General features: G+C 43.4%; 1 protein-coding gene across 5 annotated transcripts; it reads right to left on the reverse strand.

Annotated features, from left to right (window-relative positions):
* Positions 1 to 556: 556 nt before the first annotated feature.
* LOC121545925 (eukaryotic translation initiation factor 4B) lies at positions 557 to 19,047 on the reverse strand. Of its 5 annotated transcripts, none has more exons than XM_041856846.2 (13): positions 18,985 to 19,047; positions 16,493 to 16,642; positions 14,356 to 14,561; positions 13,854 to 13,970; positions 9,350 to 9,404; positions 9,046 to 9,198; positions 8,848 to 8,961; positions 8,564 to 8,749; positions 8,234 to 8,465; positions 8,035 to 8,123; positions 7,591 to 7,828; positions 1,653 to 1,696; positions 557 to 1,548 (listed from the first exon to the last, which is right to left on the reverse strand). In XM_041856846.2, exons 1-13 carry the CDS (start codon positions 18,995 to 18,997, stop codon positions 1,529 to 1,531), a joined length of 1,617 nt encoding a protein of 538 aa, XP_041712780.1. In that variant the 5' UTR covers positions 18,998 to 19,047; the 3' UTR covers positions 557 to 1,528. The 5 variants fall into 5 exon arrangements, with proteins under 5 accessions (XP_041712780.1, XP_041712783.1, XP_041712781.1 ...); XM_041856849.2 differs by lacking the exon at positions 18,985 to 19,047 and adding an exon at positions 18,856 to 18,978; XM_041856847.2 differs by lacking the exon at positions 18,985 to 19,047 and adding an exon at positions 18,649 to 18,740.
* Between the last annotated feature and the right edge of the window lie 230 nt (positions 19,048 to 19,277).

Consider the following 19,277-nt stretch of genomic DNA (forward strand, 5'->3'; position numbering starts at 1 on the left):
CCCCACCTCCTCAAAATTACACAGAAATGCCTGTTTACTATCAGCGTTCCGAAGCAGAGAAACCAAAACAAATGCTGTGGGGGGCTCCGCCTCTGCTTAATGAGCCCTGTCACACAAGGTTAGAGGTCACAACCTGGGCCAAAACCCAGCTGAGGTTCACAGGGGTCAGGGGAGTAGAGAAAGTGGTGGTGAGGATAGACAGGATATTACGAGATCAATATTCAAATATCGGATTTTCATCTGTTTGAAGTGAGTAAGAGAACCTAAAATGTGACAAAAAGCCACCTATAAACTGTCATCTGGGATAATATTGGTTTAAGATGGAAAGTGAGGGTTAGATTCAACAATCAAAACTGCATAATTTAGCAGTGGCGTAACATTACCCTTGGAGTATAACTATATAAAACATTCCTTACATCCCTTTTGGTCAAGCTCTCCCACTCTTTAAAAGCTCCCCATAATGAGTCGATTAAGGGCAACTTCACATTCCCATGGCTTAAAGAACCGTAAGAGTCTGGTTCTAGAGTCATGCATGTAACATAGATAGAGAAACAGAAACATCCAGACACATTTAATGAGATCTCCTTCAGTTACATGTGATAGTGGGGTTACATACATACAACAATGCTGAAACATCCTCTGCATTAAATGCCAGTCGACACCTGACCCATGGATAAGAGTAAGTGAAGAGCATGCCTCCAATACATTTATCACACAGCTCATATGATTTTCCATGACATGGTTGCCTAGGCATTGACCTCCAGGCAGGTCCGGATGAGACAAGGAAGGAAGCGGTTCCTTTCTGTGAAAGAAGCAGGAAGCCATTGACGGTGTATTGGGAAAGATCCTGGAAAGAAGCAGCTAATGACTGCTATACATGATGATCAGAGGAACACAAACATTGCTTCCCTCATAGTAAAAAAAAGTTAATGCATGTCAGCAAAGCCCCCTAAAATAAGGTGACTTTATTGTCTGTTTTCTTTTATTAAAACTCCTGTGTCCCTCTCGGACACAGGTGCTCCAGCATTAGCATAACCAGGCTGACAGAGCTCAGACAGCCTACATAGCCCAGCATTTAGACTGGTGGTGGGTGGCGACGACACCCTACATAGCCCAGCATTTAGACTGGTGGTGGGTGGCGACAACACCCTACATAGCCCAGCATTTAGACTGGTGGTGGGTGGCGACGACACCCGTAGCAATACATGTTCTCAACCCCACCTTTCAAAATTGTTATAATGATTAAAACTTCAACGTCCAGTCTCTTTTACTTAAAACCAGTCATTATTTCTCTATGTTTAGGTACAGTCCTGAAGGTGCAGCCAGTCAGCAGTGGAGTGGGTTTCTATTGAAGCAGGTTAGCAGGAAGGGAGCTGTACTGCTGCTCCAGCCAGGTTGTTGTGCAGAGCAGAGATCTCACTCTTTTGGCATCATACATCTTCACTTCTTTCATTCCACCTCTCTTCTGCATTGTCCTCCATATTGTAATGTGGGTCTGCGTCCATTATAGCAAGGCTGCATACTGTACTTACTCGGTGAGCTCAACCTCTGAACAGAATTGGGAAAAAGTAGGTGAGTTTTCCATTGAAAAGTCTGAACATCGCTAAAATCTCAATATAGCAGTAAATTCAGTGTCAGCAACCAATCTTTACCTTTTTTATCAGCCTTTGGCACTTCATCAGCTAAGCTTGAGGAGCTGAAAAAAAAAAAAGACAGACGTCAATGGAATATATCCATGGAGAAACGTACTGCTGATACATGGTCGACTAAAGCAGTTTCTACATTGTGCAACAAAACTATCCTCAGTTAGGTGCATTGCTAGAATATCAAACAAATAGGGTTGGGCATCCCTGTTCATACAGTGGGTCCTCATTTAAAAGTTGCATCATACTGCATCACAGCTTGCAGGATGCTGCGGTATGGTACAGCATGTTACAGTGCATGATGTCATAGTATTTTACTGTCAGCCATTGTTGCCGTTAATGCTCGTTGAAACCACTAGAGGGCGTCTTTATGAAGCTTGTTGGTGCTTGCTTACTTTCCCAAATATTCCTACAAAAGGTCCATGCAGGCCAGACATTTTGATTGCTATACTCTATCTGAAAAAGCATAACAAGTTAATACATTTAGTTGACATGAAGCAACCATAGCCTCAGCTACTATAGCACAGAGAAATACATCTTAAAACATGATATTCTGTTCTTTTGAAATAAATTGTCTTAGTATCATGTTTTTTTATGACCTTCCTAAACAAAATATTAATGAATTTCTTTGTGATTGTGTATATTAAATGTATTAGACTGGCGGCTACTGGTAGGCTACTCGTTGAGTCCCGGCTATTTTACCGTTAATATGCATACCACGCAGCAGACCTTCATGGCGCTTTGAGGATTAAATAATTAGTATGTTTTTGTCTTTTATGATATTTATCTTAATGTAGGCCTACTGCTAGTGTAAAATACACATATTTCGGTAAATTCAGGGACAGGTGGGTTCAAGGTTTTTATTTAAATGAGCTGTAGGACTAAGAGTCCTGTTTACTGTAGCTGTCTTAACATAACTTACATATTGTCCTAAAGGCCTACTTCAATATACAGTGCATTCAGAAAGTATTCAGACCACTTGACTTTTTCCACATTTTGTTACGTTACAGCCTTATTCTAAAATTAATTAGTTTTTCCCCCCTCATCAATCTACACAAAATACCCCATAATGCCAAAGCAAAAACAGGTTTTTTGAATAAAAAATAACATTAAAAACTGAAATATCACATTTACATAAGTATTCAGACCCTTTACTCAGTACTTTGTTGAAGCAACTTTGGCAGTGATTACAGCCTTGAGTCTTGGGTATGACGCACAAGCTTGGCACACCTGTATTTGTGGAGTTTCTCCCATTCTTCTCTGCAGATCCTCTAAAGCTCTGTCAGGTTGGATGGGGAGCGTCGCTGCACAACTATTTTCAGGTCTCTCCAGAGATGTTCGATCGGGTTCAAGTCGGGCTCTGGCTGAGCCACTCAAGGACATTCAGAGACTTGTCCCGAAGCCACTCCTGTGTTGTCTTGGCTGTGTGCTTAGGGTCGTTGTCCTTTTAGAAGGTGAACCTTCGCCACAGTCTGAGGTCCTGAGCGCTCTGTGGCAGGTTTTCATCCAGGATCTCTGTACATTGCTCCGTTCATCTTTCCCTCGATCCTGATCAGTCTCCCAGTCCCTGCCACTGAAAAACATCCCCACAGCATGATGCTGCCACCACCATGCTTCACCGTAGGGACCTTCAATGCTGCAGAAATGTTTTGGTACCCTTCCCCAGATCTGTGCCTTGAAACAATCCTGTCTCTGAGCTCTATGGACAATTCCTTCGACACCATGGCTTGGTTTTTGCTCTGACATGCACTGTCAACTGTGGGACCTTACATAGACAGGTGTGTGCCTTTCCAAATCATGTCCAACTTGATGGTATAGCAATAGCCTAATAAACTTAAAATTAACTTTAATCATCTCTCTTCATTTTACCCACAAACAAAATCACTAATAGTCTAGTATAGTCCCATATAGCTCCCAGTGCCATGCTCTACCAACTGAGCTACATGGGACTATTAGTGATTTTGTTTGTGGGTAAAATGAAGAGAGATGATTCAAGTTAATTTTAAGTTTATTAGGCTATTGCTATACCATCAAGTTCGTAAAAGAACTCCAGCACAGAGAAGAGAAAGGAGCCTTGAATAATTAAACAATAAATAAACCGCAACATGTCGGCTAAAGCAATTGAAATCAGGAATTAATTCAACTGTTTTTAATCTTGACTGTACAATGACTAATGCCTTTTTTGTTAGAACAGACTATATGGGATTGATTATAATGTTTGTAAATGATTCTTGTATTTGTTGTTTACACTGTACAAAATGGTCAGAAAAAAGAACAAAGATGAATCACACTGTAATAAGCATGCAGAGCTAGCTCCTCCTACCCTCCTCGATCTTCTTCATGTCATTATCATTAGTAGGCAAACATCCATTAAACACCCACTAATACATTTCAAGTCCCTAAAAATAGAAATCAACTTGGCAAGTGTCTATTGTCCAGCTAATAGCCCATCATGGGTGGATAGCTTATTTTGTATTCTAATGTATTGAATGAATGTATTAATACAGTATGAAAAATGTATGCACTCACTAACTGTAAGTCACTCTGGATAAGAGCGTCTGCTAAATGACTAAAATGTAAAATTGACAATTCTCATTCTCGGAGTGGAAACGTTGTTTGCAGAGTTCACAACCTGCTACACTTGTGAAAAACAGGTGTTTGAAAACATGTTTTCAAAATGCCTCCAGCTCACATTGTAAAGTGGTGGGTGACGCGCTGATAGCCTGTTGCCTGCACTTGAATGGTTAATGGGAGGCATGCTTCAATTACCAGTTGAGAAATACAATTATGCAAATTATTCTATAGACTGATAAGCATGACGGTCAAATGTATTTACACCCAGAAATTGGGTGAAATTATTATGTGGACTATAATACATTTACATATTTGTAGGGGTTGTTGCATTTGTCATTGCATCTGGATGGCCAGATACAAATTAGTTTCAATCACCAATTTGCTATTATGAAGGTTTCGGCAGTATTCTAAAAAATAAAAAATACAGCAGTGGTAGAAATATATTATTGAATTAGATGTATTTTTTACTGTTTCAAAATGCATATGTTCATTAGGCTACTGTGCAATGTGACAAAAACCAATAAGACAATTAGATTTTTACTGTAGCCTACATATACTGTATACCTACAGTTGAAGTCTGAAGTTTACATACACCTTAGCCAAATACATTTAAACTCAGTTTTTCACAATTCCTAACATTTAATAGTAGTACGAATTCCCTGTCTTAGGTCAGTTAGGATCACCACTTTATTTTAAGAATGTGAAATGTCAGAATAATAGTAGAGAGAATGATTTATTTCAGCTTTTATTCCTTTCATCACATTCCCAGTGGGTCAGAAGTTTACATACACTCAATTAGTATTTGGTAGCATTGCCTTTAAATTGTTTAACTTGGGTCAAATGTGCCGGGAAGCCTTCCACAAGCTTCCCACAATAAGTTGGGTGAATTTTAGCCCATTCCTCCTGACAGAGCTGGTGTAACGGAGTCAGGTTTGTAGGCCTCCTTGCTCGCACACGCTTTTTCAGTTCTGCCCACAAATTTCCTCTAGGATTGAGGTCAGGGCTTTGTGATGGCCACTCGATTACCTTGACTTTGTCGTCCTTAAGCCATTTTGCCACAACTTTGGAAGTATGCTTGGGGTCATTGTCCAATTGGAAGACCCATTTGCTACCAAGCTTTAACTTCCTGACTGATGTCTTGAGATGTTGCTTCAATATATCCACATAATATTCCTTCCTCATGATGCCATCTATTTTGTGAAGTGCACCAGTCCCTCCTGCAGCAAAACACCCCCCACAGCATGATGCTGCCACCCCCGTGCTTCACGGTTGGGATGGTGTTCTTCGGCTTGCAAGTTCCCCCTTTTTCCTCCAAACATAACAATGGTCATTATGGCCAAACAGTTCTATTTTTGTTTTATCAGACCAGAGGACATTTCTCAAAAAAGTAAGATCTTTGTCCCCATGTGCAGTTGCAAACCGTAGTCTGGCTTTTTTTATGGCGGTTTTGGAGCAGTGGCTTCTTCCTTGCTGAGCGGCATTTCAGGTTATGTCGATATAGGACTCGTTTTACTGTGGATATAGATACTTTTGTACCCGTTTCCTCCAGCATCTTCACAAGGTCCTTTGCTGTTGTTCTGGGATTGATTTGCACTTTTCGCAAGTACGATAATCTCTAGGAGACAGAAAGCGTTTCCTTCCTGAGCTGTATGACGGCTGCATGGTCCCATGGTGTTTATACTTGCGTACTATTGTTTGTACAGATCAACGTGGTACCTTCAGGCGTTTGGAAATTGCTCCCAAGGATGAACCAGACTTGTGGAGGTCTACCATTTTTTTTCTGAAGTCTTGGCTGATTTCTTTTCATTTCACCATGATGTCAAGCAAAGAGGCACTGCGTTTGACGGTAGGCCTTGAAATACATCCACAGGTACACCTCCAATTGACTCAAATGATGTCAATTAGCCTATCAGAAGCTTCTAAAGCCATGACATCATTTTCTGGAATTTTCCAAGTTGTTTAAAGGCACAGTCAACTTAGTGTATGTAAACTTCTGACCCACTGGAATTGTGATACAGTGAATTATAAGTGAAATAATCTGTCTGTAAACAATTGTTGGATACATTACTTGTGTCATGCACAAAGTAGATGTCCTAACCGACTTGCCAAAACTATAGTTTGTTAACAAGAAATGTGTGGAGTGGTTGAAAAACGAGTTTTAATGACTCCAACCTAAGTGTATGTAAACATCCGACTTCAACTGTAGGTCTCCTGATTTAAACCTGATCAAACTTGATTGGCATCAACTGAAAACATTCATCTGTAACTCTGCCAAGCCTACAAGCAAAGATGAACTGGTGAATGCCATCAAGACGTTTTGGCTTGAGAATCCGATGATAATACAATGCAACAAACACACAGATCATCTCAGCAAGGTTTTACCTGTGGTCGTGGAGCTGGGGGAAAGTAACTCAAATGTAGTTTAAATAAACATCTGCATTTTGAAAGAGTCTTTATCTTAATTCTTTTATTAACATAAAAATATGTTGATGAACTAACGGAGATTCAGTGAAAATAAAGATCTGACATTGACATCAAGGGTGGATGGCTTCTTTGGTATTCCAATTTATTGGAAAGGCTGCTAAACCATTTCTACAGCGTTGTAGCGTACTCACAGTACAGCCTTCTTTCACTCCATTCTCCACCAGATGCTTCTTTCTGTTGTTGTGATCTATTCCGTAACAAGTAAATGAATCAAATAGTGCAGGTCTTGAAAATATGTGAAAACCTTTTTTTGAATTGTATTTTATCTTTGCCTACTAGCCGAGGCAAGTTAACCGCGCCATTAACTTGTTTATTTAGCAGACATCACTTGCTGCTTATATTCAGTCACCACATATATTTTATGAATATAACTGAACATTTTAGTTTCACTTAGAATAAAAACCTTAGTTTACAACAGTTTTAGTAAGTAATAAACTACGGTCCAGTTACAGCTTCTTCTGATGAAGTATAAACAAAAAAATAAGTGTCTTTTTTTGGGTGTGCACGCAGGACAGAGGAAGAGCAATTCTTACACTAATCTTCTAAATTCAATCACCCTCTTCTTCTTCATCCTCATCATTCAGTTAATTCAAATCCAATTGTGAAGTCGTGCACAATTATCCGTTTCTATTTGGTTTCTATTGCCCATTCATTGACAGCATTCATTCAGGTAGAGACACATTAGCACCTCGTGACCAACGCTTTACACTGTACCCAAAAGCATCATCAGCGCAAACTTCCCCTTGCAGTGGTCTGGAGCAATGAAGCAGGGTAACATACTAAACCACAACTTACCTCAATGTCCTGCGGCATAATCTTGAAACTTTTAATTGAGAAACCACTGTAGGTGTTAGGGGCATGTGGATTGTAGGGTGGGGTGACCTCTAACCTGGTGAGCTGTGGGGCTGTGTCACTGCTGGGGGAGACAGGCAGCCGAGCCTCGCCCTCACTGGAGCCCCCAACAGGTGTGGTCCTCTTGGCCCAGGCGTTCTCCTTGGGGGGCGGGGCAAGCACCACCTTCAGGGGCTGCCCGTCCTGTCTGGGAGGGGAGGGCAGGGTCGCAGGGGAGGAGGGCTCCTCTTCACGACCACTGTCCACCAAGCGCTCGCTCTCCCTGCGCTTGGAGGCTGGCAATGGGACAGGAAGAAGAAAATATGACTTTATTGTCCAATGTCCACAAATGTCCAACATGACATTTGTATTCTGCTTTTAGACAAACCCTCTGAAAGAAGTCTGCTTAAACCACCACATTACCCTCCAAAGACATCTCAGTGACTACAGTACTGATATAATGGCTGACTGCATCAGCCATCATAGCCAGTAAAACTCTCACCTCTGCCAGACTGGCTGCCTGGTTGGGAAGACTCGCTGCCAGTCCGAGAGCGTTCTGCAGGTTGGTCCTCACTGCGCCAGCTGGGGTGCCTGAGGGATGATCAGGATCAATGAGTCAAGGATAACATACTATACATGAGGTTAATTCTTTACTCCATTTCCTCACGTTCGCCTACGCTCTTCTGTCCTTCGTGACATACCTCTCTCTGGGCTTGCGGTCTGGGATTCTGTCCTCTAGCTGTCGCTGCAGTTTCTCCTGTTCCCTCTTCAGCCTCTCCTCTACCTCTCTCTCCTTGGCGGCCGTGTCCACAGGCTTGGCCCCGCCGAAGATGGAGGCAGCCCTGCCTGAGGGGGCAAACGGGGTGTTGCTCTGCTCCACCTCTTTGGGTACGCTACGGGGCTTCAGGATCAACTTGGGCCTCTCGACAGCACCTAGGAATTGCCAAATAGGGTACAAAAGGTAGAACAGTTTGACTGTGCCGGTGCACATGAAGAATGAGGTAGTTTAATATTAAAATACATTTTCTCACCTCTGTCATCCCGGCTTTCCTCCCGTCTCTCGTATCGATCACCACCACGGTCACCATAGCGATCCCCACTAACCCGGTAGTCATCCCGTCGGTAGCTATCCTGCCGGTAGCTATCCTGTCCTCCCTCATCGCGCCTGTAACCAGTGCCAAACGCCCTGCGACCACCACCACCGCCACCAAAACCACCTGAGGGAAACCGCAAAAATACTATATTAGTAAGCCTTCTCACTAAAATGCTGAATGTGTATAGGTGTAGTCGTGCATGACCAGGCATCCCAACTGACCTCCTCTGTCATCTCTGCGATCCCGGTCATCATAGCGATCCCTGAACCTGTCCTGGCCCCCTCCGTAGCGATCATCTCCTCTAGGCCTGTCTGACTCATAGCGGTCCCGTGACCCTGGAGCAAACAGCAGACAGAGAGGGGGGTTAGGGGGCCCATTTTCCCCACATAGAGGACATGAGGTTTCTGTACTGTACTCACGGTCTCCAAAGGCGTCGTCTCTCCGAGGCGGCCCGTCGTCACTCTCTCCTCCACTGGGCCGCGGAGCCCTCCAGTCATCACAGTCTGTCTTGTCTGGACCAAAGTCTCCCCCCCGGTCCCTGTCCCGACCCCCCATGGAGTGATTATCCCTCCCTGAGAAAGGCACATAGACGAGTCAGAAAGGAAGTGGAGACAAACTCTTCAGATGCTTAATCAAGTTCATCTGAACTGCGCAAGTGTGTGCAGAATGTAAAGCTGCAAAAATGTGTATGGTAGTACCGTAGCTTCACGATCAGACACACACCTTTATCATTAGACTGGTCTGCAATGTCCACACGGATACTTCTGTTTCCCAAGTTCTGCATGGAGAAAGAGTAAACTACATTAAAGGTCAAATGCAGCTGTTTTTATCTCAATATCAAATCATTTCTGGGTAACAATTAAGCACCTTACTGTGATAGTTTTCAATTAAGATGGTCAAAAATAAACAAAAACAGCTTAGCAAAGAGCATTTAATTTTTTTAAATAATAATATATATATATACACTTATTTTACATGACAAAACATACACATACAAACAATAGCATACAGAAACCCACAAACATCAACGACATCACACCTGCCCAGACCCCCCTGCCCACACCCCCATCTCCGGCACCCGCCTCACTCTCCGCCACATGGACTCAAACTGCACCGTTTCGTTTCTCTCCGTCGCCCACGCACTTTCAACATTTAGATAATAAAGCATTCAACCTTTTCATTGTGTTAACGATGGAGGATTGGTTGATTTTCCAGTTAAGTATGTGTTTTTTCAAGATGATTGACAAGAAAAGTATCGTCCAACCCATCGGGTATATCACTGCACCCTCATATGCCATGTCTTGAAATAAATATGCAGACAGATTAAAAGTACATTTACATTGTAAGCCAATTTTCTAACTCCGCCCATAACTTTTGGACTTTATAGCATTCCCAGAATAATTATTGAGTCACTAGCTAGGTTTCCATCCAATTGGCGACAGATTTTCATGTGAACATTTAAAAAATATGCATAAAGAAAATATGCACATTTCCCCACCAGTGGTGTTTCCACCAAACTGACTTGTTGCAGATAAAAATCAGTGTGTGATGACGTAGTGCACACAAAAAGTTATTTTCCGGTTACGTTTTCATGTGCCAAATAAAAATCTAAAGTAAAATTTCTGTCCATCGCATTTCCACTCTACCGATAGTTTGTCACAAAAACGGTTGAGTTAAATAGCTTGGCACGTGCTCTCTAGAAAACAACAGATACAGTGCGGGTAGGCTGTGCAGGTAGGCTAGGCTACATGATGAGATTATTATGGGTAAGAGCGAGAATATTTTTATTTGTCAAACAGCAGTCAAGCATCGATCATCCTGTCACCAGAAGAAGACCCTCGATATTTATTGGAAAGGTGCAACAAGCTCATCACCTTGCACTTTCACCACCCTGTGAAGTAAATCAGAACTTCTTTCATCTGTAGCCTAATGAACTACATGCTTTCCCAATGAGTAGTAGTGGGAGGACCACAACATCTCATCGCGTGACTCCAAGTTTACATCGACATGATGGTTATTATACTGAACAAAAATATCAACGCAACATGTAAAGTGTTGGTCCCATGTTTCATGAGCTGAAATAAAAGTTCCCAGAAATTGTCTGTGCGCACAAAAAATGTATTTCTCTCAAATTGTTTACATCCCTGTTAGTGAGCATTTCTCCTTTGCCAAGATAATCCATCCCCCTGACAGGTGTGGCATATCAAGAAGCTGATTAAACAGCATGATCATTACAAAGGTGCACCTTGTGCTGGAAAAAAAAAGGCCTCTCTAATATGTGCAGTTTTGTCACACAACACAATGCCACAGATGTCTCAAGTTGAGGGAGCATGCAAGTGGCATGCTGACTGCAGAAGCATCAACCAGAGCTGTTGCCAGAGAATTGAATGTTAATTTCTCTACCATAAGCCGCCTCCAACGTCCTTTTAGAGAATTTGTCAGTACGTCCAACCGGCCTCACAACCGCCGACCACGTGTAACCACGCCAGCCCAGGACCGCCACATCCGGCTTCTTCACCTGCGGGATCGTCTGAGACCAGCCACCCGGACAGCTGATGAAACTGTGGATTTGCACAACCGAATAATTTCTGCACAAACTGTCAGAAACCGTCTCAGGGAAGCGCATCTGCGTGCTCGTCGCCCTCACCAGGGTCTTGACTTGACTGCAGTTTGGCATCGTAACCGACTTCAGTGGGAAAATGCTCACCTTCGATGGCCACTGGCACGCTGGATAAGTGGAGTATTTCGGTCTGTAATAAAGGCCTTGTGTGGGGGGGCCTGGCTCCCAAATGGATGCGCCCCTGCCCAGTTGTGAAATCCATAGACTAGGGCCTAATTTATTTATTTCAATTGACTGATTTCCTTATACGAACTGTAACGCAGTAAAACCATTGAAATTGTTGCGTTTATATTATATATATATATATACAGTGGGGAAAAAAAGTATTTAGTCAGCCACCAATTGTGCAAGTTCTCCCACTTAAAAAGATGAGAAATGCCTGTAATTTTCATCATAGGTACACGTCAACTATGACAGACAAAATGAGAAAAAAAATCCAGAAAATCACATTGTAGGATTTTTTATGAATTTATTTGCAAATTATGGTGGAAAATAAGTATTTGGTCAATAACAAAAGTTTCTCAATACTTTGTTATATACCCTTTGTTGGCAATGACACAGGTCAAACGTTTTCTGTAAGTCTTCACAAGGTTTTCACACACTGTTGCTAGTATTTTGGCCCATTCCTCCATGCAGATCTCCTCTAGAGCAGTGATGTTTTGGGGCTGTCGCTGGGCAACACGGACTTTCAACTCCCTCCAAATATTTTCTATGGGGTTGAGATCTGGAGACTGGCTAGGCCACTCCAGGACCTTGAAATGCTTCTTACGAAGCCACTCCTTCGTTGCCCGGGCGGTGTGTTTGGGATCATTGTCATGCTGAAAGACCCAGCCACGTTTCATCTTCAATGCCCTTGCTGATGGAAGGAGGTTTTCACTCAAAATCTCACGATACATGGCCCCATTCATTCTTTCCTTTACACGGATCAGTCGTCCTGGTCCCTTTGCAGAAAAACAGCCCCAAAGCATGATGTTTCCACCCCCATGCTTCACAGTAGGTATGGTATTCTTTGGATGTAACTCAGCATTCTTTGTCCTCCAAACACGACGAGTTGAGTTTTTACCAAAAAGTTCTATTTTGGTTTCATCTGACCATATGACATTCTCCCAATCCTCTTCTGGATCATCCAAATGCACTCTAGCAAACTTCAGACGGGCCTGGATATGTACTGGCTTAAGCAGGGGGACACGTCTGATTTGAGTCCCTGGCGGCGTAGTGTGTTACTGATGGTAGGCTTTGTTACTTTGGTCCCAGCTCTCTGCAGGTCATTCACTAGGTCCTCCCATGTGGTTCTGGGATTTTTGCTCACCGTTCTTGTGATCATTTTGACCCCACGGGGTGAGATCTTGCGTGGAGCCCCAGATCGAGGGAGATTATCAGTGGTCTTGTATGTCTTCCATTTCCTAATAATTGCTCCCACAGTTGATTTCTTAAAACCAAGCTGCTTACCTATTGCAGATTCACTCTTCCCAGCCTGGTGCAGGTCTACAATTTTGTTTATGGTGTCCTTTGACAGCTCTTTGGTCTTGGCCATAGTGGAGTTTGGAGTGTGACTGTTTGAGGTTGTGGACAGGTGTCTTTTATACTGATAACAAGTTCAAACAGGTGCCATTAATACAGGTAACGAGTGGAGGACAGAGGAGCCTCTTAAAGAAGAAGTTACAGGTCTGTGAGAGCCAGAAATCTTGCTTGTTTGTAGGTGACCAAATACTTATTTTCCACCATAATTTGCAAATAAATTCATTAAAAATCCTACAATGTGATTTTCTGGATTTTTTTTCTCTCCATTTGTCTGTCATAGTTGACGTGTACCTATGATGAAAATTACAGGCCTCTCTCATCTTTTTAAGTGGGAGAACTTGCACAATTGGTGGCTGACTAAATACTTTTTTCCCCCACTGTATATATATATATATATATCTCAATATTTGTCCATAAAACCGTTTCCACCAACATTTCTCGCATAATTCATTTAACAGACACGAAAAGATGCCTCCTTGTCTAGCATACCTTGTCGACATTTGGAAAGTTTACCAACAAATGTTCTGTTTCCATCAGGCCTGGTTTACAGGCATAGAAAGGTTAGTTTTACACTTAAGACATTACTTTTGTCACTTAATACATTCTATACATTAGTTTATACTGGATTAAGTGTACATTTTCGTTAACTGTAATTTAGTTAATCATGTTCCAACATTCCTTCCATCTTGTGTCAATATCAGTTATTTTTTAAGATTGCAAAGAGGAATTTCTCAAGCAAGAATTTTGCTAGGACTGTCTGGGAGTGGTCTAAGGGGGAGGGGAACACGGAAAAACTAGCTGTTATTGGCAGAGGTTTGGAACTCTCCTATTGGCCTATTAACTAATTTACAGCTTTCCAGGCAGTCTTTTCAAACATCTCTTACAGTAGAAAGGCATTATAATTTTCAGTATTATTCCAACCTCAGTGTGGAAATATATATAAAACACAGGAAAATCACGTTTTTGAATGCACTGGGCCTTTAAAAAACAAATAGACGACATCTAGTGCCATCTAGTGGCTAATCCTATTGAACAGTGTTTTCACTGACTTTTCCCCTTTAGGCTCACTTTGTAAAATTGACTCACCTCTTCGTTCAGACTCAAGGCACTCAGGAGAGATTCCACATCATCAAACTCAGCATAGCCAAAACCCTTCAGCCTCTCTGGGTTACTGGGCTCTCTAGGAAGACGCACTGCACTGATCTACACAGAGAAAGAGACAGGGTCAAACACAGATATGTCTGGGTTTGGACGAACAAATACTAGCAGCAACTTGACAAATACTTTATAAAAGGGGTATTCAAATCTTACCCTACGAGGTCCAGACTACTGCTGGTTTTCCGTTCTACCTGATAATGAATTACCACCTGGTGTCCCTGGTCTAAATCAGTCCCTGACTAGAGGGAAATTATGAAAAAGAGCAGTGGAACTGGCTTCAAGGTCCAGATTTGAATTTGACGGCTTTATAATATAATAATAGAAAACAATATATGCCATTTAGCAGATTATTTTATCCAAAGTGAATTACAGTCATGCATGTACACATTTTAAGTACGGTTTCATGTTTTTATATTTGTAGTGCACTTACCCCCACACCCCTAAAGAAGTCCTTGATGGAGTCCTCAGTGACATCGTAGGGCAAGTTGCCCAGGAAGGCGGTGTAAGGGGGACCACGGGGGATACGGGAGCGGTCAACGTTTGGCTCCCGGGCTGAGCGGGGTGCTGTCGGCAGGATGGAGCGGTCGATGGCCGGGGCCCTGTACATATCCTCCTCTGTATGCCAGGAGGTGGACACTGGACATAGGAGAAGGGAGAGAAATGAGAGGGATTGGAGGTTAAAGGGGAAATCTATGATTGGAACATCCATTTTTGGGCTTTTAAATTAATGATACACTACATGGACAAAAGTATGTGGACATGCTCTCATTCCAAAATCATGGGCATTAATATGGAGTTGGTCCCCCCTTTGCTGCTATAACAGCCTCCACTCTTCTGGGAAGGCTTTCCACTAGATGTTGGAACATTGCTGCGGGGACTTGCTTCCATTCAGTCAATGAGCATCAGTGAGGTCGGGCACTGATGTTGGCCGATTAGGCCTGGCTCGCAGTCGGCGTTCCAATTCATCCCAAAGGTGTTCGATGGGGTTGAGGTCAGGGCTCTGTGCAGGCCAGTCAACTTCTTCCACACCCATCTCGACAAACAATTTCTGTATGGACCTCGCTTTGTGCACGGGGGCATTGTCATGCTGAAACAGGAACTTCCCCAAACGGTTTCCACTAGAATGTCATTGTATGTTGTAGAGTTAAGATTTCCCTTCACTGGAACTAAGGGGCCTAGGCCGAACCATGAAAAACAGCCCCAGACAATTATTCCTCCTCCACCAAACTTTACAGTTGGCACTATGCATTCGGGCAGGTAGCGTTCTCCTGGCAACCGCCAAACCCAGATTTGTCCGTTGAACTGCCAGATGGTGAAGCGTAATTAATAACTCCAGAGAACCCGTTAACACTGCTCCAGAGTCAAATGGCGGTGAGCTTTACACCACTCCAAGCGACACTTGGCATTGTGCATGGTGATGTTAGGCTTGTGTGCAGCTGCTCGGCCATGGAAACCCATTTCATGACGCACCCGCGAACAGTTGTTGTGCTGATGTTGCTTCCAGAGGCAGTTTTGAATTCGGTAGTGAGTGTCGCAACTGAGGACAGACCGTTTTTACGCGCTTCAGCGGTCCCGTTCTGTGAGCTTGTGTGGCCTACCACTTCGCGGCTGATCCGTTGTAGCTCCTAGACGTAGCTCCTATACGTAACAGCACTTACAGTTGACCGGGGCAGCTCTAGCAGGGCAGAAATTTTACGATCGGACTTGTTGGAAAGGTGGAATCCTATGACGGTGCCACGTTAAAAGTCACTGAGCTCTTCAGTACGGGCCATTCAGCACTGCCACATTTCCGAATATTTTTGACGATATATGGTATCGTTTTGACAATATCACAATATAATTTCTGCGCTAGTTAGCTGTACCTCTACCAAAACTCCTTCATAGCTTGTTCTCCATCTTCATTTTTAAATAGCGAGCCAATTTGTTTTCAGCACTTTTATTTACGTGACTGATCAAAACTTGTTTTCTCATGGCACTCTTGTCCCTCTGCAGCAGACATATGCAATATGTTTGGAACATCGAATCGCAATAAAATCACAGTTTCGAATCGCAATACATATAGAATTGTGAGAATTGCAATACATATCATATCAGCACCTAAGTATTTTAATAATATTGTGACGTCCATCACAATTCCCAGCCCTACTTGAAACATGGTTGAAACTATCATTTTGATCTCATGCATGGTGAGAGTCCTTGCATCCATAGCTGTCTATGAATTTGAGAGTGGTTACATTTCTCCAGCCCCATCCCGTAGCTATTTAACAAAACAGTGGCAGGGTGTCCCTTTTGTTGTTGTTTGAACTGCAAATTGCCCCTTTAAGGTCATGCTGGCTAGGTACTGTATGTATGGAATCTAACAATAAGATGTGTCAGATGCTGTTCTGACACGTTGACTATGAATACCAAGCACAGGTGCACTGACACCAGAGGTGAATATCACAAAAAAGAATTGGACCTAAACGAGTTACAGTAGCCAACATTATCCTGGTTGAAAACACTCAACATATAGGCCTAAGTAGGAGAAAATAACTATGGTGATGGATTCTTTTTCTGAAGTATCTCACCCTCTGTTTCCAGGTCATCTGTCTCGTCTGCCCAGCTGCTAGTGGGCTTGGTGGGGGGGTAACTTGTGGCACCACTGCCCCCCTTGTCATCAGCAAGGAAATCAGTCAGAGATAGGGTCTTCACCTTCTTATTCCCCTTCTTCTTAGCTGCTGTGAGGAGTAGAGGATAACATTTATCATCATGGTCAAACAGCTCTCTAGCAAGTCTCTGACAAGACTCACTGTGGGAAAATGGTATTACTGACACCAGAGTGCCTGTTTCATAGCCTAACAGACCAAATGCAACATAGGCCTAATGCATCATTTAGTGGCACACACACACTCCTCCTCGTTCAATTGCCTGATTCACACCAAAGGGCCGACCCAAAACCTTACTGTGCTGGCTTGGATATTTTCTTTTCACAGTCACACTGTCCTTTCCAACACAATTCCAGCAACAATGGTGGATGCGCAACCAAGCCAGCATGGCTTGGCTTGCTTTTGGGCCTATAGTGCGAATCAAACAAAAGTGTTTGGGGATGTTGCACTGGGTCGATGATGGTCCTTTAGCAGTGAGTCAGTGAAGGAAAAATTATAAGCCTGCAAGACCAACATATTCCTGATTTTTAAGGGTCATTCCAAGCCAGCCATATGGTTCAGTCAGACCATTTCAGTGCTGTGTGGATGTTCCCTTTACAGACTTGCAGAGAGCTCACAATGGCATGAAACAAGGCCATGACGCACAAGGGTCCCTATTTGATTTACCATCCCAACATCCCCTTCCCCATCAGATGTTGACACACACCCCCCCAAAACAAAAATACCCCACCCTGGTCTACTGCGCATGCCCCAGATACTGTCAACGTAGGCTAGCCAGCTGTCAACGCTCTATTTACATACACTACATGACCAAAAGTATGTGTACACCTGCTCAAACATCTCATTCCAAAATCATGGGCATTAGCATGGAGTTGGTCCCACTTTTGCTGCTATAACAGCATCCACTCTTCTGGGACGACTTTCCACTAGATGTTGGAACATTGCTGCGGGGACTTGCTTCCATTAAGCCACACACAAGAGCATTAGTGAGGTCGGGCACCGATGTTGTGCGATTAGGCCTGGCTCGCAGTCGGCGTTCCAATTCATCCCAAAGGTGTTCGATGGGGTTGAGGTCAGGGCTCTGTGCAGGCCAGTCAACTTCTTCCACACCGATCTCGACAAACTATCTGTATGGACCTTGCTTTGTGCACAGGTGCATTGTCATGCTGATACAGGAAAGGGCCTTCCCCAAACTGTTGCCACAAAGTTGGAAGCACAGAATCGTCTAGAATGTCATTGTATGCTGTAGCGTTAAGATTTTACTTCACTGGAACTAAGGGGCCTAACCCGAACCATGAAAAACAGCCCCAGACCATTATTCCTCCTCCACCAAACTTTACAGTTGGCACTATGCAGTCGGGCAGGTATCGTTCTCCTGGCATCCGCCAAACCCAGATTTGTCTGTCGAACTGTCAGATGGTGAAGTGTGATTCATCACTCCAGAGAACGCGTTTCCACTGCTCCAGAGTCAAATGGCGGTGAGCTTTACACCACTCCAGCCGACACTTGGCATTGCGCATGGTGATTTTAGGCTTGTGTGCGGCTGCTCTGCCATGGAATCCCATTTCATGGAGCTCCCGAAGAACAGTTATTGTGCTGACGTTGCTTCCAGAGGCAGTTTGGAACTCGGTATTGAGTGTTGCAACCGAGGACTGACGATTTTTATGCGCTACGTGCTTCAGCGGTCCCGTTCTGTGAGCTTGTGTGGCCTACCACTTCGCAGCTGAGCCATTGTTGCTTTTCGACGTTTCCACTTCACAATAACAACACTTAACAGTTGACCGCGGCAGCTCTAGCAGGGAAGAAATTTGACAAACTGACTTTTTGGAAAGGTGTCATCCTATGATGGTGCCACGTTTTAAGTCACTGAGCTCTCCTGTAAGGCCATTCTACTGCCAATGTTCTATGGAGATTGCATGGACGTGAGCTCGATTTGATACACCTGTTAGCAACTGGTGTGGCTGAAATAGCCAAATCCACTAATTTGAAGGGGTGTCTACATACCTTGGTATATATAGTGTAGCTGTCAGGTCAAGCGTCTATAGCTAACTACCACTAAAACCAGGCCGATAACTCACTGTGTCGACACATAGTAAGCAACTATCGTAGTCCCAAACAAACAATATCTATGAAGACGCATGGTCATTCCTGTGGTCAATGACCAGCTGCTCTTCCTGAAAAAAATAACTGTAAGTGCGATGTTTACTCCGTCCCAATTGTCCACTCCCACCCTGCAGCGTCGATCGTGATACAGCCCTGACACACAGCACGCAATTCTGACATACCCGGATAAAGTATGTATTTCAAACGGTGAGTCCATCCCTTCCTTAAATTGTTTAGTCGATGCTACTCAATGCATATCTCCATCCTTGCTACACCCGGCCCATGCAGAATTTAGCTAACATAATCCTCACCTAACGCCGCCATGTTGGAGATCGACTGCCTGCCCTGGATCCCGGAGACGTGGGCACGCAAGTTTCCGCGTGCATGTTTCGCAACGTGTCCTCCGACAGGGGCTGCATTGCAATGGTGTAGTTCAGTATATCACCACTGGAGGACGATGTAAGCCTAGTTAACGGAATTGAAGCGAGGTTCTTAAAACTAATTAATGAGAAGGGGATCTGTTCAGTTGAACATTTTGTACGCCTATGTTCACTGTGTTAATATGATGTCATATATTTGGTAGATAAAGGTGTTTGTTTCATTT

The sequence above is a fragment of the Coregonus clupeaformis genome, chromosome 30 (assembly GCF_020615455.1).
Source record: "Coregonus clupeaformis isolate EN_2021a chromosome 30, ASM2061545v1, whole genome shotgun sequence".
Classification (NCBI taxonomy): Eukaryota; Metazoa; Chordata; class Actinopteri; order Salmoniformes; family Salmonidae; genus Coregonus; species Coregonus clupeaformis.

What these genes read in the sequence shown, in the direction of transcription:
- LOC121545925 (XM_041856845.2), bottom strand. Translation starts at nt 16,958, where the DNA reads ATGCTGGCTTGGTTGCGCATCCACCATTGTTGCTGGAATTGTGTTGGA. An exon ending in AAAATATCCAAGCCAGCACA is followed by an intron (nt 16,643 to 16,867) that starts GTAAGGTTTTGG and finishes TACTCCTCACAG; the next exon opens with CAGCTAAGAAGAAGGGGAAT. An exon ending in GCCAAAGGCTGATAAAAAAG is followed by an intron (nt 1,549 to 1,652) that starts GTAAAGATTGGT and finishes AATTCTGTTCAG; the next exon opens with AGGTTGAGCTCACCGAGTAA.